At 46.7% G+C, this 22,092-nt stretch overlaps 1 protein-coding gene across 1 annotated transcript in view; it reads left to right on the top strand.

Moving 5' to 3' along the window:
* The first annotated feature begins 2,339 nt into the window (after positions 1–2,339).
* Positions 2,340–22,092, top strand: part of CD40 (CD40 molecule) — a 33,636-nt gene continuing 13,883 nt past the window's right edge. Inside the window, exons 1-2 of the mRNA XM_067468328.1 lie at positions 2,340–2,498; positions 21,488–21,569. Of these exons, the coding sequence (XP_067324429.1) occupies positions 2,400–2,498; positions 21,488–21,569 (181 nt within the window). The 5' untranslated portion in view covers positions 2,340–2,399. The remainder of the gene's footprint in view (positions 2,499–21,487; positions 21,570–22,092) is intronic.

Here is a 22,092-nt window from a genome sequence, read left to right as displayed (position 1 = left end):
CCTGGAATATTGTGTCCAATTCTGGGCACCACAATTCAAGAGAGAGATTGACAAGCTGGAATGTGTCCAGAGGAAGAGGGCGACTACCATGATCAAGAGTCTGGAGAACAAGCCCTATGAGGAGCGGCTTAGGGAACTGGGCATGTTTAGCCTGAAGAAGAGAAGGCTGAGAGGAGACATGATGAGGGCCATGGATCAAGATGTGAGAGTTGACAAGCTGGAATGTGTCCAGAGGAGGGTGATTAAAATGATCAAGGGTCTGTAGAACAAGCCCTATGAGGAGCGGCTTAAGGAGCTGGGCATGTTTAGCCTGAAGAAGAGAAGGCTGAGAGGAGATATGATAGCCATGTATAAATATGTGAGAGTTGACAATCTGGAATGAGTCCAGAGGAGGGTGATTAAAATGATCAAGGGTCTGTAGAACAAGCCCTATGAGGAGCGGCTTAAGGAGCTGGGCTTAAGGAGAAGAGAAGGCTGAGAGGAGATATGATAGCCATGTATAAATATGTGAGAGTTGACAAGCTGGAATGCGGAAGGGAAACTGAACTGAATGTTTCCACCTGAACATGAGGAAGAACTTCCTGACTGTGAGAGCCGTTCAGCAGTGGAACTCTCTGCCCCGGAGGGAGTGTGGTGGAGGCTCCTTCTTTGGAAGCTTTTAAGCAGAGGCTGGATGGCCATCTGTCAGGGGTGATTTGAATGCAATATTCCTGCTTCTTGGCAGAATGGGGTTGGACTGGATGGTGGCCCAGGAGGTCTCTTCCAACTCTTTGATTCTAGGATTCTATGCGCATAAGTATTTGTTGCAAACAGTGTGCTGTTTTCCAGCTATTTGTGTTCCATGATCATTTCTCCGATAATATCTTTTCTTTAAGGAGTCACAGTCTTCTATTTGAATCGTACATACTCATAAAGGCATCCTAGGCTCTAAAGCAGTGGCTCTCACCCTTCCTAATGCCGCGACCCCTTAATACAGTTCCTCATGTTGTGTTGACCCACAACCAGAAGATTGTTTTCGTTGCAACTTCATCACTGTCATTTTGCCACTCTTAAGAATCGTCATGTCAATATCTGACATGCAAGAGGTATTATCATGCACTGGACCAAATTTGGCACAAATATCTTATACGCCTACATTTGAATGCTGGTGGCGTTGGGGGATAGTTGATTTTGTCACTTGGGAGTTGTAGTTGCTGGGATTTATAGTTCACCTGTAAACAAAGAGCATTCTGAACTCCACCAACGATGGAATTGGACCAAACTTGGCACACAAAACTCCTGACACCAACAGAAAGTACTAGAAGGGTTTGGTGGGCATTGGCCTTGAGTTTGGGAGTTGTAGTTCACCTATATCCAGAGAGCACTGTGGACTCAAACAATGCTGGATCTGGACCAAACTTGGCACAGAGTTTGCTTGGAGTTGTAGTTCACCTACATCCAGAGAGCACTGACAGATCTGGACCAAATTTGGCATGGATAATCAATATGCCCAAATGTGAACACTGGTGGAGTTTGGGGGAAATAGACCTTGACATTTAGGAGTTGTAGTTGCTGGGATTTATAGTTCACCTGCAATCAAAGAGCATTCTGAATTCCACTAACAATGGAATTGGACCAAACTTGGCACACAAATCTCCTGAGACCAACAGAAAGTACTGGAAGAGTTTGGTGGGCATTGACCTTGAGTTTGGGAGTTGCAGTTCACCTACATCCAGAGAGCTCTGTGGACTCAAACAATGATAGATCTGGACCAAACTTGGCATGGATAATCAATATACCCTAATGTGAACACTGGTGGAGTTTGGTGAAAATAAACCTTGACATTTGGGAGTTGTCATTGCTGGGATGTATAGTTCACATACAATCAAAAAGCATTCTGAACTCTACTGTCAAAGGCTTTCATAGCCGGAATTATTGGGTTGTGGTAGGTTTTTTCGGGCTGTCTGGCCATGTTCTAGAAGCATTCTCTCCTGGTGTTTCGCCTGCATCTGTGGCAGGCATCCTAGGAGGTTTTGAGACCTCCCAACCTCTGAGGATGCTTGCCCTAGATGCAGGCGAAACGTCAGGAGAGAATGCTTCTAGAACATGGCCAGACAGCCCGTAAATTTCTACAAAAACCCAATTATGGGGATCTTCCTGGTCCTGTTTGGCCGGGAATGCTCTGGAAGGGAAACCCCGGAGGCGATGGGGAGGGCCAGTGGGGGGGGGGGCGCTCTGCCCATGCTCAGAGGCAGGGGGGGATTCCCCGGCGGGGCGGCATTGGGCGGAGGGGAGGGGGCGGGGCGGGGCAGGGGGCGTGGCGCCTCTTCTGTCTCCTCCTCCTCCTCCTCTTTCTTCTTCCCGGGGGGCTCTTAAGGGCAGCGCTCCGGCCCTCCTCTTGCAGAAGGAAGAGGGTGGGCATGGGGTCTGGCTGGAGGTCAGCGGGGCTCCGGCCAGGGCGCTTCTTCTCCTCGTGGGCGCTGACCTGGGCCCTCCTCGCCACCCACCTCGGACGCGCCGTGAGTTTCGCTTTCGCTTCGGACACCAAGAAAAGGGGGGGGGGGCACAGGTCGGGGCTTTCCTTTCTTTCTTTCTTTCTTTCTTTCTTTCTTTCTTTCTTTCTCGCTTTTATTTCCCTCCCTCCCTTCTTTCCCTTCTTTTCTCTACTCCTCCCTTTCTGAGTCCCGGGGAGGAGGAGAGGGTCCCTCTCTGCCCGAAATGGGGGCTTCTGGGGGGAAAGGGGGTGGAACTGCGCTTTCTTTCCTTCCCTTCCTTCTTAGAATCATAGAATCCTAGAATCAAAGAGTTGGGAGAGACCTCCTGGGCCATCCAGTCCAGCCCCATTCTGCCAAGAAGCAGGAATGTTGCATTCAAATCACCCCTGACAGATGGCCATCCAGCCTCTGCTTCAAAGCTTCCAAAGAAGGAGCCTCCACCACACTCCGGAGCAGAGAGTTCCACTGCTGAACGGCGCTCACAGTCAGGAAGTTCTTCCAAATGTTCAGGTGGAATCTCCTCTCTTGGAGTTTGAAGCCATTCTTCCATTGCGTCCTAGTCTCCAGGGAAGCAGGAAACAAGCCTGCTCCCTCCTCCTCCCTGTGGCTTCCTCTCACATATTTATACATGGCCCTCATCATATCCCCTCTCAGCCTTCTCTTCTTCAGGCTAAACATGCCCAGCTCCTTAAGCCGCTCCTCATAGGGCTTGTTCTCCAGACCCTTGATCATTTTAGCCGCCCTCCTCTGGACACATTCCAGCTTAGAGTCAATATCTCTCTTGAATTGTGGTGCCCAGAATTGGACACAATATTCCAGATGTGGTCTAACCAAAGCAGAATAGAGCATGGGGAGCATAGAATCATAGAATCATAGAATCAAAGAGTTGGAAGAGACCTCATGGGCCATCCAGTCCAACCCCATTCTGCCAAGAAGCAGGAATATTGCATTCAAATCACCCCTGACAAATGGCCATCCAGCCTCTGTTTAAAAGCTTCCAAAGAAGGAGCCTCCACCACATTCCGGGGCAGAGAGTTCCACTGCTGAACGGCTCTCACAGTCAGGAAGTTCTTCCCTGGATCTAGACACTAGGCTCCTCTTGATGCAGGCCAAAATCCCACTGGCTTTCTTTCTTCCTTTCCTTCCTTTCCTTGATCTTCTTTCTTTCTTTCTTTCCTTCCGTCCTTCCTTTCCTTTCCTTTCCATTCTTTCCTTTTTCCCCTTCTCTCATTCCTTCCTTTCTTTTTTCCTTTCTTTCCTCTCTCCTTCCTCCCTTCTTTTCTTTCCTTCCTTCCTTTCTTTTTCCTTTCTTCCCTCTCTCCTTCTTCCCTTCCTTTCCTCTCTCCTTCCTCCCTTCTTTTCTTTCCTTCCTCCCTCCCTTCCTTTCTTTTCTCCTTTCTTTCCTCTCTCCTTCCTTCCTTGCTTCTCTCCTTCCTTTCCTTCCTCTTCTTTCCTTCCTTCCTTCCTTCCTTCCTTTCCTTTCCTTTCCTTTCCTTTCCTTTCCTTTCCTTTCCTTTCCTTTCCATTCTTTCCTTTTCCCCCTTCTCTCATTCCTTCCTTCCTTTTTCCTTTTTTCCCTCTCTCCTTCCTCCCTTCTTTTCTTTCCTCCCTCCCTCCCTTCCTTTTTCCTTTCTTTCTTCTCTCCTTCTTCCCATCCGTTCTTCTCTCCTTCCTTCCTTCCCTTTCTCCTTCCTCCCTTTCCTTTCTTACTTCTCTCTGTCCTTCCTTTCTTTTTTCCTTTCTTTCCTCTCTCTTTCCTCCCTTCTTTTCTTTCCTTCCTTCCTTCCTTTCTTTTTCCTTTCTTCCCTCTCTCCTTCTTCCCTTCCTTTCCTCTCTCCTTCCTCCCTTCTTTTCTTTCCTTCCTCCCTTCCTTCCTTTCTTTTCTCCTTTCTTTCCTCTCTCCTTCCTTCCTTGCTTCCCTCCTTCCTTTCCTTCCTCTTCTTTCCTTCCTTCCTTTCCTTTCCTTTCCTTTCCATTCTTTCCTTTTCCCCCTTCTCTCATTCCTTCCTTCCTTTTTCCTTTCTCCCCTCTCTCCTTCCTCCCTTCTTTTCTTTCTTCCCTCCCTCCATTCCTTTTTCCTTTCTTTCTTCTCTCCTTCTTCCCATCCGTTCTTCTCTCCTCCCTTCCTTCCCTTTCTCCTTCCTCCCTTCCCTTTCTTACTTCTCTCCGTCCGTCCTTTCTTTTTTCCTTTCTTTCCTCTCTCCTTCCTTCCTTCCTCTACTCCCACCTGTCTTTTTTCCCATCCTCCCCTTCCATTCCTTTCTTCTTTCATTTCATCCCTTCCCTTTTCCTTTCCTCCTTTCCTTTCCAGGTCGTTTGGTGGGGGGGGGGGCTTCCTCGCGTCCCCACCCTCGGCCCCTCCCCCACCCAGGGACCCCTCCCTTGGGGATCCCCCACCCCCCATTGACTATGAACTAGTTCAGAAGTATGGTGTGTTCTCCAAGATCCTTTCACCACCGTCCCAAACATAGTTGGTGGGGAGGAGAGGGGGGTGGCTTCTCAGTGGTGGCCCCTGGGTTTGGAATGCCTTCCCCAGGGAGATTTATTCATTTTATGTACTGTATGTGTATACTGCCCTTCTCAGCCCTCAGGAGATGAGGCTGGCACCCACTCTGTCCGCCTTTCGCAGAGACCTCAAAACTCAAATGTTCCAGTGTTCCTTTGATCATGATTAGATTCCCAGGTGGCACAGCGAGTTAAACCGCTGAGCTGCTGAACTTGCTAATTGGAAGGTTGCCAGTTTGATTCCAGGGAGTGGGGTGAGCACCCACTATTAGCCCCAGCTTCTGTCAACTTAGCAGTTTGAAAACATGCAAATGTGAGTTGATCAATAGGGACCAGGAAATCAGAAGATGTTTCCTTCTTGGGAGGAGAGCGTTGGCCAACCTCAATGAAAGAGTGAAGAGTAGAGACATCACACTGGCAACGAAGGTCCATGGTATTCCCTGTAGTCACCTACGGAGGTGAGAGCTGGAACATAGGGAAGGCTGAGTGAAGGAAGAGAGATGCTTCTGAACTGTGGTGCTGGAGAAAAGTTCTGAGAGTGCCTTGGACCACCAGAAGATCCAACCAGTCCATCCTCCATTGGAGGGAAGGAGATGAGAGGCCAAGAGGAAGTCCTTTGCCCACATCATGAGAAGACAGGAAAGCTTAGAGAAGACAATGATGTTGGGGAGAATGGAAGGAAAAAGGAAGAGGGGCTGACCAAGGGCTAGGTGGATGGATGGCATCCTTAAAGGGACTGGCTTGACCTTGAAGGAGACCCTGGGGGTGGTGACGGTCAACAGGGAGCTCTGGCCTGGGATGGTCCAGGAGGTCACGAAGAATCATAGAATCAAAGAGTTGGAAGAGACCTCATGGGCCATCCAGTCCAACCCCTTTTTGCCAAGAAGCAGGAATATTGCATTCAAATCACCCCTGACAGATGGCCATCCAACCTCTATTTAAAAGCGTCCAAAGAAGGAGCCTCCACCACACACTCTGGGGCAGAGAGTTCCACTGCTGAACGGCTCTCAATGAAGAGTTCAACGCAACTGAACAAATAAACAACAATAGGTACTGCTTTGGTGGGAAGGTAATGGCACTCCTTGTAGTCATGCAGGCCACATGACCTTGGAGATGTCTATGGACAACGCTGGCTCTTTGGCTTAGAAATAGAGAAGGACACCAGAGTCGCAGAGTCAGACACGACTGGACTTAATCTCAAGGGGAAACCTTGACCTTGACCTTAGGCCCTGTCTATGAACACCCATTGGATGGTCCAGGAGGTCACAAAGAGTTCAACGCACCTGAACGAATAAACAACAGCAATAGGTACTGCTTTGGTGGGAAGGTAATGGCACTCCTTGTAGTCATGCAGGCCATATGACTTTGGAAGTGTCTATGGACAATGCCGGCTCTTTGGCTTAGAAATGGAGATGAGCACCACACCCCAGAGTCAGACATGACTGGACTTAATCTCAAGGGGAAACCTTGACCTTTGGCCCCGGCCGTGAACACCCATGGGATGGTCCAGGAGGTCACGAAGAGTTCAGCGCAAGTGAATAAACAACAACAATAGGTACTGCTTTGGTGGGAAGGTAATGGCACTCCTTATAGTCATGCAGGCCACATGACCTTGGAGGTGTCTGTGGACAACGCTGACTCTTTGGCTTAGAAATAGAGAAGGACAGCAGAGTCCCAGAGTTGGACATGACTGGACTTAGTCTCAAGGGGAAACCTTGACCTTAGGCCCCTGTCCATGAATGCCCAGCCCTAACTGACCGTTAGAGTGGACTCAGCATTTTCCTGCAGCCCTGGCCTTATCATGGGCTCTTTGCACAAGCTCCTGCCCACTCCTCTCTAATTTCTGACCTTGCCCATAGTTAGTGAGATTTGTTTTGATTCCTTTTGGGCTTGTTTTTAAATTGATTCATCAGATTGTCATGTGTTTGCTACGTTTTTAAATGTGTTATTAGCAATTAGCTCCCTTGGGTTGGGCATGTTCCTGCATGTAAGCCGGTCCAAGTCCCTTCGGGGAGAGAGATGGGGTGGGGCATAAAAACAATGTTATGATTATTGTTATTATTATCACATCCTGAGAGGGTTGGGGGGCTTTCCTATGCAAAGAAGAGGTGGGGAGTTTCCTGCAGGAAGGAAGGGAAGGAGGAAGACACCGCCCCCAGACCCACTTTTGGGTGAAAGAGGCTCCTCCCCCCCCCCCCCAAATTTGGTGAAAGGGAAACACAAAAAGGCAATACAGAGGAAACACAGGGAGATGGGGCAAGAAAGCCCTGCCTTGGAAAGAGGCCATTCAAAATGGGCCAAGGCCTCTTGGTGGGCCACAAGCTGGACATGAGCCAGGAGTGAGAGGCTGCAGCTCACAAGGCCAATGATATTCTCAGATGCATCCAGAGGAGGATTACGCCCAAGCAGAGCCAAATAGTAGTGCTGCTCTCTTCTTCTGCTGTGTCCACACCTTCCCTCCTGGAATAATCCTCAAATCCCTGTGTTCCGGTTCTGGGCAAAAGCCATTCAAGAAGGAGGTGGACGAGAAGGAATCATAGAAGAAAGGGCCACAAAAAGGGCCAAAGGTCTGGAAACCACAAGTCCCATCCATCCAGAGGAGGATTGCATCCGAATAGTAGTGCTACTCTCTTCTTCTGCTGTGTTCAGAGCTTCTCTCCTTGAAGAATCCCATCCCTCTGTCCAGTTCTGGGCAAAAGCCATCAAGAAGTTGGACAAGAGGAAAGGAAGGAAGGAAGGAAGGGGCCCAGAGAAGAGCCACAAAAAGGGCCAAGGTCTGGAAACCACAAATCCCACTAAGCTGTTTTGAGAATCTGGAGGAGAGAAGGGATCAAGGAGTTGGCCATCAATGTCCTGCCCTACATCCATCCATCCGACATCCGGGACATCCGTAGGGAGACCAAGGTGCTTAGAATCATAGAATCGAAGAGTTGGAAGAGACCTCCTGGGCCCTCATCCAGTCCAACCCCCTGCCAAGAAGCAGGAATATTGCATTCAAATCACCCCTGACAGATGGCCATCCAGCCTCTGTTCAAAAGCCTCCAAAGAAAGAGCCTCCCCCACACTCCCTCCGGGGCAGAGAGTTCCACTGCTGAACGGCTCTCACAGTCAGGAAGTTCTTCCTCATGTTCAGATGGAATCTCCTCTCTTGTAGTTTGAAGACATTGTTCCCTTGCATCCTAGTCTCCAAGGAAGCAGAAAACAAGCTTGCTCCCTCCTCCTCCCTGTGGCTTCCTCCCACATATTTATACATGGCTATCATATCCCCTCTCAGCCTTCTCTTCTTCAGGCTAAACATGCCCAGCTCCTTAAGCCGCTCCTCATAGGGCTTGTTCTTCAGACCCTTGATCTGCTCCCTCCTCCCTGTGGCTTCCTCTCACATATTTATACATGGCTATCATATCTCCTCTCAGCCTTCTCTTCTTCAGGCTAAACATGCCCAGTTCCCTAAGCCGCTCCTCATAGGGCTTGTTCTCCAGACCCTTGATCATTTTAGTCGCCCTCCTCTGGACACATTCCAGCTTGTCAATATCTCTCTTGAATTGTGGCGCCCAGAATTGGACACAATATTCCAGATGTGGTCTCACCAAAGCAGAATAGAGGGGTAGCATGACTTCCCTAGATCTAGACACTATGCTCCTCTTGATGCAGGCCAAAATCCCATTGGCTTTTTTTGCCGCCACATCACATTCCTGGCTCATGTTCCCCTTCCTCCCCACGAAGACTCCAAGATCTTTTTCACACGTACTGCTCTCGAGCCAGGCCTCATCGTCCCCCATTCTGTCTCTTTGCATTTCGTTTTTCTGCCAAAGTGGAGTATCTTGCATTTGTCCCCGTTCAACTTCATTTTGTTAGTTTTGGCCATTCATCTCTCTGGAATAATCATCATATCCCTGTGTTCCAGTTGTGGGCAAAAGCCATTCAAGAAGGAGGTGGACAAGAGGGAATCATAGAAGGAAGGGAGAGGTCCAGAGAAGGGCCACAAAAAGAGCCAAAGGTCTGCAAACCACAAATCCCACTAAAGAGATGTTTTAAGAATGTGGAGAAGAGAAGGGATCAAGGTGTTGGCCATCAGTGTCCTGCCCTACATCCATCCATCTGACGTTTGGGACATCCATAGGGAGACTAAGGGGCTTGTTTATAAAGCTATTGTCCTCCCAACCCTGCTATACACCTGCGAGACGTGGACTGTCTACAGATGTCAACATTGAGACTGAAATACAACACCGCCTGAACTCTGCAAGTGCAGCATTCTTCTGAATGAAGCAGAGAGTGTTTGAGGACATCCGTAGGGATACCAAGGTGCTTGTTTATAAAGCAATTGACCTCCCAACCCTGCTGTATGCCTGCGAGATGTGGACTGTCTACAGATGTCACATGCAACTCCTGGAACGATCCATCAGTGCTGCCTCCGGAAAATCCTGCAGATCTCTTGGGAAGACAGGCGGGGAAATGTCAGCGTGGGGAAGAAGCAAAGACCACCAACATTGAAGTGATGTTCCTACGCCATTAACTCCGCTGGACTGGCCACGTTATCTGGATGCCTGACCACCGTCTCCCAAAACTGGTTCTCTATTCTGAACTCAAGAATGGAAAACAGAATGTTGGAGGACAGGAAAAGAGATTGAACGATGGGCTTAAAAACTCTGGCATAGACACTGAGAACTGGGAAGCCCTGGCCCTTGAGCGCTCCAGCTGGAGGTCAGCTGTGACCAGCAGTGCTGTAGAATGTGAAGAGGCCCGAATGGAGGGTGAAAGTGAGAAACGTGCCAAGAAGAAGGTAAATCAAGCAAACCCCAACTGGGACCGCCTTCCACCTGGAAACCGATGCCCTCACTGTGGGAGAACATGTGGGTCAGCAGTCACCAAAGTACCCACTGCCAGTTCACCGACCTAGGGGGACAATCTTACTTGGACAACGAGGGATTGCCTAAGTAAGCCCTACATTTCTCCCTGTGGTGGTGTAAAGACGTATCAATGCCACCAATAAAAAGTAAAGTCGTGCGTTAATCCCACCAAATGGGACCACCAAAAATGTAAGAAAGTTCCTAGACTGCTATTAAATTAAACTGCCACCAATATGTTTAGAGACGCTGGTCTTAAAGTCTCTGTTTATCCCTATTTGCGTTGTGAGGTAACTTTGGTAGAGTGGAATGCACCGAACGTAAAATCAATGGAGATGAGGCAGGTTTTAAAATACAAAGAGAACAAGTTTATTGCTAAACAAAGCGTAATTGTTGCAATATTGAGATGATGAGCTTGGCATATGCTTGTTGGTTACAATATGGCTTGGTTGAGATACATTCAGGCTTCTGATGTTACAATCTTATAAACTCCTTCTTCAGTGAAGTGCTTTATTATTTCAGTGTTCCCTGTTGTGAATATTCACCCTGTTTGTCCTATACCGGATCAAACCACTGATCTCCAGTCTTCCACTACTGGCGATCCTAAAACCCCCTCTGTTAGATTCTTTTTAACTCAAGCAATCTAACGAGGTTTCACCTTCAGCTCCCTTGCTGAAGAAATATTCACAAATACTAAGAACTAACTGAATTTACACTGCTTCACACCACAGAGCCCTAACTGACTCTGCCCTCTTCTCAGGGTCTCATCCTCCTGACTAAACTACTTTTCCAGAGTCCTATCTGACTCTGCTCCTCCTCTCAGGGTCTCATCCTCCTGACTGAAAATTAACTGTCACTTTCAAACCTTTTTCTCTTTAAGCTCCGCCCACCTCCTCTTCTGCCTTGTCACCATGGCAACCTATCTCTCACAGCTAGGACATGGCAACCAATGTAAAACATAAATACAGTTTAAACACAGTATAATAAACACTTTATAATAAACATATCTCTACACCTTCCCCCCCAGAAAAATTATTTTTGGACCATTCTCAATCCCAGAATGGCAAAAATAATTCCACATATTATTCAACAATATATACATATACACCAATCCTGAAAGGGAAACATATTATGGTTAAATACATTTCAATTACACATACATACAAACCTTTAACCTACGAAATTCTAGATAAGGCGTCCGCAACTATATTTTGTTTACCTGAAACATGTTTAATTTCAAATATAAAATCCTGTAAATATAAACTCCATCTCAACAATTTGTTATTCGTACCTTTCACATTATCTAACCATTTGGCTTCTGTACTAACAATATAGGTGAAGCCCAAGAGCTAACCGATGGAGCGATAATACCTAGGTCCAACATTTCTCTAATCTCTTTTTCAATACACTCATTAATTCTCCCCGTGACCCTGTAGGGTGGAGATACTATAGGAGTGGCATCACCGGTGTTTATTTGATGCTGGACTCCTTGGACCTTTCCTGGCAAATCCGAAAATATGTCTCTATATTTACTTAAAACTTCTACCACCTCTCTTCTCTGTGGTTGGGACAATTCTATGTTCATTTCTACTCGATCTAAATTTTTATACTGTTCACGATCACCCTCCCAAAAAGAAAAGGGACCAGATTTCTCTTCCGAAACAACAAAACATACATTAGCAGACCTTACAACATAAGGCTTTAACATGTTTACATGGACTCTTCTTTCCACATTGGAATGTTCATCAAAAATATCATAGTTTATGTGGTTGTGCTTTCTGATGATCTTCCAGGGACCAGACCAATCCAATTGAAGTTTGTTGGTTTTGTTGGGAGATAAAAATAAAACTTCATCTCCGATGTTGAAGATCTTTGGTTTAGCAGTAGAGTCATAATAGTCTTTTTGTCTTTGCTGAGCCGCAAGCAAATGTTCTTGAGCAATGTCCCTTGCCAGTTGCATTGTTGCTTGAAGATCTTTTAAATATTCCGACACTGGAACTGGATCTGTTGCTGGACTTTCCTCCCAATACTCCTTTATCAGATCCAATGGACCACGAGCTTTCCTTCCATATAGCAATTCAAATGGACTGTAGCCAGTACTGTCATGAGGGACGGTCCTGTAGGCGAATAACAGTTGTTGCAATTTGACGTCCCAGTCATATGGCTTCTCTTGACTGTAAGACTTTATCATTTTGACTAAAGTCTTGTTCATATTTTCAACTAGTCCATTTGTCTGTGGATGATAAGCTGTTGAAGTCAGGTGTCTAATTCCACATAACTCAAGCAATTTCGACATAAGCCTGGAAGTAAACTGGGTTCCCAAATCCGAAACCAATTCTCTAGGATAACCAGTTCTTCCCCAAATGGATAACAGTGCATTAGCAATCGTTGTTGTCTCGATGTTAGTCAGAGCTACAGCCTCTGGATATCTTGTGGCGTAGTCAATCATGGTTAAAATGTATCGGTAACCACGTCTGCTTGGTTTACAAAGAGGACCCACTATGTCAATGCCTACTCTGTAAAATGGTTCTCCAATTATTGGCATAGGGATCATAGGAGCTTTAACTTTATCCCTTCCAGTACTCAATCTTTGGCAGATGTCACAAGACTGGCAAAACTCTTTGATCCTCTGGAACATGCCAGGCCAATAAAAGTTCTTAGTGATTCTCTTCGTGGTTTTCCTCACACCCAAATGTCCACCTTGAGGGTTTTCGTGTGCCACCCTCATCAGCTGTTCTCTAAAACTTTGAGGCACTACAATTTGACTACATGTTACTGATCCTTCTGTCGAGTTCACACTTCTGGTTTCTCTATATAAGACACCATTCTTTAACACAAACTCGGAGGGCTGTTCTTTTGCCGATACTGTGGGGTTTTGAGCTAAAGCGAATAGAGGTTTAAGAGAAACATCGGCTCCTTGTTCCTGCCGAATCTCTTCAACTCCTCCCGTCCTCTTAACAAGCTCAGCAACTGTAGCGCTGGTTTCCGGACTCTCATCCCCATCCTGTTGTATGGCAAAACACATGGCTTTTTGTTCAGGGCTTTCGTTGTTACATTCTTTCTCCTCACACGCCATCCTCCAGCTCTCAATCTTCTCAGCCAAATCATTTCCAATTAAACATTTGTATGGTATGTCAGGACTGACTGCAAAATCCCACATACCCTTCCATCCTCCATATTCTATTGGCAAAGTCACCACTGCTGTTGGTATCGCAGGTCCTAAACCTTTTAATCTTATTTCAGAGGTTGGCTGCTGAAATTTCTGAGGTATTATTTCGGGGTGCACTATACACACTTCGGAGCCTGTATCTCTAAGTCCTTTCCTGTCTTTATTATCAATAGAAATGGTTTCTAAGTAATCCTTAGATGGGCTGCCTGACAAGATGAACAAACATTGTTTCTCTTGAGGCTCTGAGCCTGAACTCTCCTTTGAAACAGTATCTGGTTCTGTCTTTGGTGTTTCTTTCATTTTATTCACAAAGAGGGTTGTTTTCTCTTTCCTTAACAGGGGACATTGATATTTTATATGGTCCAATTTTCCACATTGAAAGCACCGTCTTTTTACCTCAGGAGCAGTTTGTCTTGTTACACTCTGCCTCCTATAGATGGTGTTTTCTAAGTCAGCACCCTTTTCTTGCTGTGGGCGCGTTTGTTGTGAATAAAATGGCTGCCTGTTTGTTCTTTTGTCACTTGGCAGATCTTCCCTTTTGAATCCTTCTTTTAAGGTTATTTGATCTGCCATAACCGCTGCCTCTACAATAGTGGATGGCTTGCGATCTTGAATCACCCAGCGAATATCATAAGGCACTAACTGAAAAAACTGTTCCAGCTTTAAAAGTTCTCTCAGCTGTTGGTAATCTTCCACCTCAGACGTCCTTATCCAACTATCGAACAGTTGAGACAATCTGGAGGCCACCTGAGCAAAACTTTGTGTTTTATCTTTCTTTAATGTCCTGAACTTAAATCTATAATATTCAGGAGTCAATCTAAACTCTTGTTGAATCTGTTTCTTAAACAGATCATAGTCTCCATAAGACTCCTCAGGCATCTGTCCATAAATCTGCAAAAGCTTCCCACTTATCTGAGGTCTAAGGTATGTCATCCATTTTTCCTTAGCCACCCCAAAATCTCAACAACATCTCTCAAAAGATATTAGGAATTTCTCGGGATCATCGTCCTTGGTAAATTTAGGGAATTTCTTTGTCAAATCTGGGGTATCCACTCCAGATCTCCCTTCCTGAATATCACTGGATGTTTGAGACAAAGCCAATCTTTGTTTCTCTAGCTCAAACTCCATTCTCTTCAATTCTAACTCCTGTTCTCTCTCTCTTTGTTTTTCTTCCATCTCCAATCGTTTCATCTCTAATTTGTACTTAAGAGCCATTTCTGACATAGGCACTGGCTCTGTCTCTGCCTCAGAGCCCGAACTTTCTTCTTGGTCTCCCTCTCTTTCCTCAGCCAGCTTTCTCTGCCGCCTGGTAGCCATGTTTTCAACAACTTTTACCTCACAACTTATTCTTAAATTAAACTTAAGGCACTCGATCAGTTGTTACACGAATCCCGTCGTCTGCCACCAAAAAATGTAAAGACGTATCAATGCCACCAATAAAAAGTAAAGTCGTGCGTTAATCCCACCAAATGGGACCACCAAAAATGTAAGAAAGTTCCTAGACTGCTATTAAATTAAACTGCCACCAATATGTTTAGAGACGCTGGTCTTAAAGTCTCTGTTTATCCCTATTTGCGTTGTGAGGTAACTTTGGTAGAGTGGAATGCACCGAACGTAAAATCAATGGAGATGAGGCAGGTTTTAAAATACAAAGAGAACAAGTTTATTGCTAAACAAAGCGTAATTGTTGCAATATTGAGATGATGAGCTTGGCATATGCTTGTTGGTTACAATATGGCTTGGTTGAGATACATTCAGGCTTCTGATGTTACAATCTTATAAACTCCTTCTTCAGTGAAGTGCTTTATTATTTCAGTGTTCCCTGTTGTGAATATTCACCCTGTTTGTCCTATACCGGATCAAACCACTGATCTCCAGTCTTCCACTACTGGCGATCCTAAAACCCCCTCTGTTAGATTCTTTTTAACTCAAGCAATCTAACGAGGTTTCACCTTCAGCTCCCTTGCTGAAGAAATATTCACAAATACTAAGAACTAACTGAATTTACACTGCTTCACACCACAGAGCCCTAACTGACTCTGCCCTCTTCTCAGGGTCTCATCCTCCTGACTAAACTACTTTTCCAGAGTCCTATCTGACTCTGCTCCTCCTCTCAGGGTCTCATCCTCCTGACTGAAAATTAACTGTCACTTTCAAACCTTTTTCTCTTTAAGCTCCGCCCACCTCCTCTTCTGCCTTGTCACCATGGCAACCTATCTCTCACAGCTAGGACATGGCAACCAATGTAAAACATAAATACAGTTTAAACACAGTATAATAAACACTTTATAATAAACATATCTCTACAGGTGGTCTTTCATGGTGTCAGTTTTTGGCCAGTGAGGTCTTGGTTTTGTGAAGGTCCTTTTGGGGCCCTGACCCTGTCCAGCGGGGCATTTGCTCTCTCTCCAAATTTGGGGTCCCATCTCCAGTGGAGCCAGCCTGCCTTCTCTTCCATTGATGTCCAAGCCATGGATAAACATGCTGAATGGGCCGAAAAGTCCTGGGACAGGGCCTCCTTTGTGGGGTCTTCTCTCCTGGAAGAAGAGGTGTCTACACCAATTTGCGGGTGCCCTTGGGAGCCCATTGGTGGGGCGCCCTCCACAGCCCCCTTTATTCCTTTGTGCAGTGACTCTTTAAGGAATGCCCCTTTGGGAAATCCCCCACTTCCTCTGGGCCATTTTCCCTTCCTGGTTTGCTTTCATTTTCATCTCCCAGGGCTTCCCCAGATTCCTGCTCCCCATAAATCTCGACCCCATACTATCTGGCCAGTTTTTTTTTTTGGTCATGTCAGGAGCCACTTGAGAAACTGCAAGTCGCTTCTAGTGTGAGAGAATTGGCCGTCTGCAAGGACGTTGCCCAGGGGATGCCCGGATGTTTTGACTTTTTATCATCTTTGTGGGAGGCTTTCTCTCATGTCCCCACATGAGGAGCCGGAGCTGACAGAGGGAGCTCACCCGCACTCTCCCCGGATTTGAACCTGTGACCTGTTGGTCTTCAGTCCTGCCAGCATAGGGGTTTAACCCACTGTGCCACCGGGGCCAGTGACCCCTCCTGACCCCTGGCCTGACATGGGGCAAGTGATGATCCCACTGGACACAAGGTCCCTCCTTTTCCTGGAAGCGAAGGCCAGGAATGGGTCAGCCCAGGTTGGTGCTTGGAGGGGGGTCCCCATAAGTTGACCGGTGACTTGAAGGCAGTAAGTGCTGACCGTGGTTCCATTATTATTATTATTATTATTATTATTATTGTTGTTGTTGTTGTATTGTCGAAGGCTTTCATGGCTGGAATCCATGGGTTGTTGTAGGTTTTTCCGGGCTATATGGCCATGTTCTGGAGGCAGTTTTTCTCCTGACGTTTCGCCTGCATCTATGGCAAGCATCCTCAGAGGTAGTGAGGTCTGTTGGAACTAGGAAAAACTAGGTTTATATATCTGTGGAATGACCAGGGTGGGACAAAGGACTTCTGTCTGATGGGGCTAGGTGTGGATGTTTCAGCTGATCACCTTGATTTGCATTCAATGGCTTGGTAGCGCCTGGGGGGAATCTTTCAGACATCAGAAGAGCTGCAAGACCAAGAACAAACCACGAGCGTAAAGATGAAGATCCACCCAGAGGGAAAGTGTTCTTGCCAGACATCAAGGGAACCACTGACCGCAGAGGGAAACTGATGAGGAAACACAACATACAAACCACCTACAGACCCACCAAGAAAATCCAACCAATGCTCCGTTCAGCAAAGGACAAGAGGGACCCTCTCACCTCTGCAGGAGTCTACCATTGTATACCATGCAGCTGTGGACAAGAAGTCTCCAGAGGGACCACCACACGCAGCAGCATTGCCCAGACACGCATCAAGGAACATGGAAGGCACTGCAGACTACTCCAACCAGAGAAATCAGCCATAGCAGAGCACCTGTTGAACCAACCTGGACACAGCGTATTATTTGAGAACACAGAAATGCTGGACCTCTCTCACAACCACCATGTCAGACTACACAGAGAAGCAACTGAAATCCACAAGAAGCAGGTGGACAATTTCAACAGAAAGGAAGAAACCATGAAAATGAACAAAATCTGGCTACCAGTATTAAAAAACTCCAAAATTACAGCAGAAAAACAACAGAGGGGAAACAAACAGGCACATGAAATCACCCTCAACAAAAGATTCCCCCCAGGCACTACCAAGCCATTGAATGCAAATCAAGGTGATCAGCTGAAACATTCACACCTAGCCCATCAGACAGAAGTCCTTTGTCACACCCTGGTCATTCCACAGATATATAAACCTAGTTTTTCCTAGTTCCAACAGACCTAATTACCTCTGAGGATGCTTGCCATAGATGCAGGCGAAACGTCAGGAGAAAAACTGCCTCCAGAACATGGCCATATAGCGCGGAAAAACCTACAACAACCCATTATTATTATTCGCCTTATCTCTCCTGCAAGAGACTCAAAGCAGCTATTAATTCCCCCCAGAATTCCCCAGCCAGGGATTGTGAGAGTGGCAGTTCAAAAAGGAGACCCTTCCCCAAGCCTAGTAGGTCTTGCTTGCCTGAGAAATCCCTATAGAACGAATGGGCATTGCCCTAAGGGGCAAAGGGCACTAAGGGTCTGACCCACCTCTTTGGCCAAGTGGACTTGCAGCCTCTCAGTTTCTCTCTCTCAAAGTCAACACGGTCTACGAGGCGCGTGGTTCCTGGATTCCTTATCATATTAATCAAATACTGTGTTTATCAAATATTGATGCCCCCCCCCCCAAGGCTCCCAGCACTGCCCGCGTACAATCCTCTTAAACACCGTTGAAGAATAGGAATAATTTAAACACTCTAAAAGCCTATTAATAACTGTTAAGCCCAGACTCTTAACACCTGGAAAAAGAGTTTAAGACTATTGTAATCCATGAGCATGTGGAGAGAAGGGCAAAGCCACATTAGGCCCCAGAATCCCTCTTGTTGGTGATATCGAGCAAGAATTTAGGGATACAGAGATAACCATTAGTCTTAGAATTCTCCCAGGAGTAGAATGACACCAATTTGGAAACGATCCGTTAACTCGCGGATACGGGGACCCGATGGGTTTCCGTATCCACGGTTTTAAGGAGCGCAGTTTCGGCCTCCCCAGGACACAAAGATTGTGTTCCGGGTGGGCCAGCAGCCATCTTTCCTGGGAGAGGAAAGGTTCATCCAGAGAGAGGTTAGAGGCAATAAAAAGACACAAAGTAACACTATAGAGAGGAAAAAAGTTACAATTAATTGACACTTTATTGGGGAGATTTGCTACAATGTTAGGAGAGGGGAAGAAAGTGAAGCAAGCTGAGAGATTCTTGTTTGAAGCTGCTGCTGTGAAGCTGGCCCAAGCGGGCAATGGAGAACTGAGGAACTCCCTGCTGCAGGTCAGATTGGCTTGAAAGCAGGGAGTTCTGGGTTCGATCTCATTGTTGCTGTTGTGGCTAGAGACCCAGAAGATGTAGTGGTGGGTCCTTATTTTGTCCCTGCCTCCAAATTAGGTTCTGTGGTTTCCAGAGTATTTTCCCTTTGGGCTTTTTTTTGGCCTTTGGGTCAATTGGGGGAATTGACACCAAATCTGGACACAAGACACCTAACAACCCAATGTCTGTCCTTCACTCATAAAAACACTGAAAAACACAGCAGAAGGGACTTAAAAAGCCCCAAAAAGCTAAATGACAAAAAGCTAAATGACAATACAGAAAAAAGGGAAGAAAGAGGGAGGGAAGGGGAGAAAAAAGGAAAGAAAGAAAAGAAAGAGGGAGGGAAAGAAAGAAAGAAAGAAAGGGAGAAGGAAGCATGGAAACAAAGACAGAAGGAAGGAATGAAAGAGATAGAGAAGGAAGAAAGGGGAGAAAGAGGGAGGGAAAGAAAAAGGGGGAAGGAAGGAAAGTTAGAGAAGGAAGGTTGGTGAGCTACAACTCCAAAACGCAAGGTCAATGCCCACCAAACCCTTCCAGTATTTTCTGTTGGTCGTGGGAGTTTTGTATGCCAAGTTTGTTCAATTCCATCATTGGTGGAGTTTGGAAGGCTCTCTGATGGTAGGTGAAATCCCAGCAACTACAACTCCCAAATGACAAAATCACAGGTGTCTCTGGATGTAGGTGAACTACAACTCCAGAACTCAAGGTCAGTGCCCACCAAACCCTTCCAGTATTTTCTGCTGGTCATGGGAGTTCTGTGTGGGAAGTTTGGTTCAATTTCATCATTAGTGGAGTTCAGAATGCTATTGGATTGTAGGTGAACTATAAATCCCAGCAACTGCAACTCCCAAATGTCAAGGTCTATTTCCACAAACTCCACCAGTGTTCACATTTGGGCATATTGAGTATCTGGCCAAGTTTGGTCCAGATCCATCTTTATGTGCTCTCTGGATGTAGGTGAACTACAACTCCAAAACTCAAGGTCACTGCCCACCAAACCCTTCCAGTATTTTCTGTTGGCCATGGGAGAACTGTGTGCCAAGTTTGGTTCAATTCCATCATTGGTGGTGTTCAGAATGCTCTTGGATTGGAGGTGAACTATAAATCCCAGCAACTGCAACTCCCAAATGTCAAGGTCTATTTCCCACAAACTCCACCAGTGTTCACATTTGGGCATATTGAATATCTGGCCAAGTGTGGTCCAGATCCATCATTATGTGCTCTCTGGATGTAGGTGAACTACAACTCCAATTCCATCATTGGTGGAATTTGAAAGGCTCTCTGATGGTAGGTGAAACCCCAGCAACTACAAATCCCAAACGACGAAAACACAGGTGTCTCTGGATGCAAGTGAACTACAACTCCCAAACTCAAGGTCAATGCCTATGAAACTCTTCCAGTATTTTCTGCTTGGTTCAATTCCATCGTTGGTGGTGTTCAGAATGCTCTTAGATTGGAGGTGAACTATAAATCACAGCAACTACAACTCCCAAATGACAAAATCACAGGGGTCTCTGGATGTAGGTGAACTGCAACTCCCAAACTCAAGGTCAATGCCCACCAAACCCTTCCAGTTTTTCCTGCTGGTCATGGGAGTTCTGTGTGGGAAGTTTGGTTCAATTCCATCATTGGTGGAGTTCAGAATGCTCTTGGATTGGAGGTGAACTATAAATCCCAGCAACTACAACTCCGAAATGACAAAATTAACCCTTCCCCCAACTCCACCAGTATTCAAATTGGGGTGTATTGAGTATTTGTTCCAAATGTGGTCCATTGCGATTCATAACAGTAGACGCGGGAAGGAATGCTCGGGGTGTCTGCAAGTGTTGGCTCTGCTTTGGTCTCCTTTGGGGTTTCCTCCTTCTTCCCGGCTGCCTTCCCATCCCATTCCAGGAATGTCTGGCATTGCTTTGCCTTCAGAGGCCTCTCTTGTCTTCCTCGGCCTATTTATCTTCTTTATGGCCGGAAGGAGGCCGGATGCAGCCAGCGCGGTGGCAATGGGGCAGATGGCGGCAGATAGGCGCCGTTTATCACCTCACCCATTAAACCGCAAGACGGGAAGCCGAAGCACAGCTGCAGCCAGGAGGAGGAGGAGGAGGAGTGGGTGCTAGAAACAATATCATACGAAAGCTGACTGGCACAACCTGGGGATCACAACCAGATACAGTGAAGACATCTGCCCTTGTGCTGTGCTACTCTGCTGCTGAGTATGTATGCCCAGTGTGGAACACATCTCACCACACTCAAACAGTGGATGTGGCTCTTCATGAGACATGCCGCATTATCACGGGGTGTCTGCGCCCTACACCACTGGAAAAATTATACTGCCTAGCTGGTATTGCACCACCTGACATCCGCCGGGAAGTAGCAGCCAATAGTGAAAGGACCAAGCCAGTGACATCTCCAGCTCATCCCCTGTTTGGGTATCAGCCAGCACATCAACGACTTAAATCTAGAAATAGTTTTCTGAGATCTACAGAGACACTCGCTGGAACACCTCAGCAAGCGAGAGTCCAAAAGTGGCAGGCTCAAACCCAGAACCTCAACCAATGGCTGATACCAAATGAGAAACTCCCTCCTGGGCACACAGAAAACGGGGCGACTTGGAAGGCGCTGAACAGACTGCGCTCTGGCACCACGAGATGCAGAGCCAATCTTCAGAAATGGGGCTACAAAGTGGAATCCTCGACATGCGAGTGTGGAGAAGAGCAAACCACTGACCACCTGCTGCAATGCAACCTGAGCCCTGCCACATGATGCACAAGGGAGGACCTTCTTGCGGCAACACCAGAAGCACTCCAAGTGGCCAGCTACTGGTCAAAGGACATTTAATCAACTACCAAACTCACACATTTTGTAACTTGCTTGTTTTCTTTGTTTCTGTTAGAAATGTAATATAATTTCACTGGTTGTTCTGACACGACAAACAAATAAAGCTGCAGCGAGGAGGAGGAGGAGGGGGTGCAATGTGGTTTCTTTTGGGGTGGCGAGTGAGACGGTGCGGCAGGGACACCCAAAAGTCTCGCTTGCTAAGCCTTCTTTCTCTCTCTCTCTCTTCTGCTCAGAGCCTGGCGCTGGATCGGGGCCCCAACTGCAGTGCTGTGGAATACAAGCAAGGCGACCAGTGCTGCAGAAAGTGCCCCCCAGGTAGGACATGCGTGCGTGGTCCGTCCCCTTCCCTGGTCAGTCCAGACCCCCAATCTTGGTGCCATCCCCTCCCCCCCCCAAAAAAGTTTGCAGATACATTTATTTATTTATTTGTATTTGTACAAAACAGGAGCTTTTTTGTTGAGTTCCAGGGCCAGGGAAGCAGATGGCGGAAACAGAAGAACGGCCTGCCTCAGGGGAGCGTGCTTGCTCCATCCACGTTCAACATCTACACAAATGACCAGCCACTGCCAGAAGGGACAGAAAGTTTCATCTAGGCTGATGATCGTGCCATCACCACTCAAGGAAATCAGCTACCGAACAGGAGCTTTTTTGTTGAGTTCCAGGGCCAGAGAAGCAGATGGCGGAAACAGGAGAACGGCCTGCCTCAGGGGAGCATCCTCGCTCCATCCATGTTCAATATCTACACAAATGACCAGCCACTGCCAGAAGGGACAGAGAGCTTCATCTATGCTGATGATCGTGCCATCATCACTCAAGGAAATCAGCTACCGAACAGGAG

This window comes from Anolis sagrei, chromosome 4 (assembly GCF_037176765.1).
Source record: "Anolis sagrei isolate rAnoSag1 chromosome 4, rAnoSag1.mat, whole genome shotgun sequence".
Taxonomy (NCBI): Eukaryota; Metazoa; Chordata; class Lepidosauria; order Squamata; family Dactyloidae; genus Anolis; species Anolis sagrei.
Note: the sequence above shows the minus strand (reverse complement) of the source record. Positions and strands in the feature narration are given on the sequence as shown.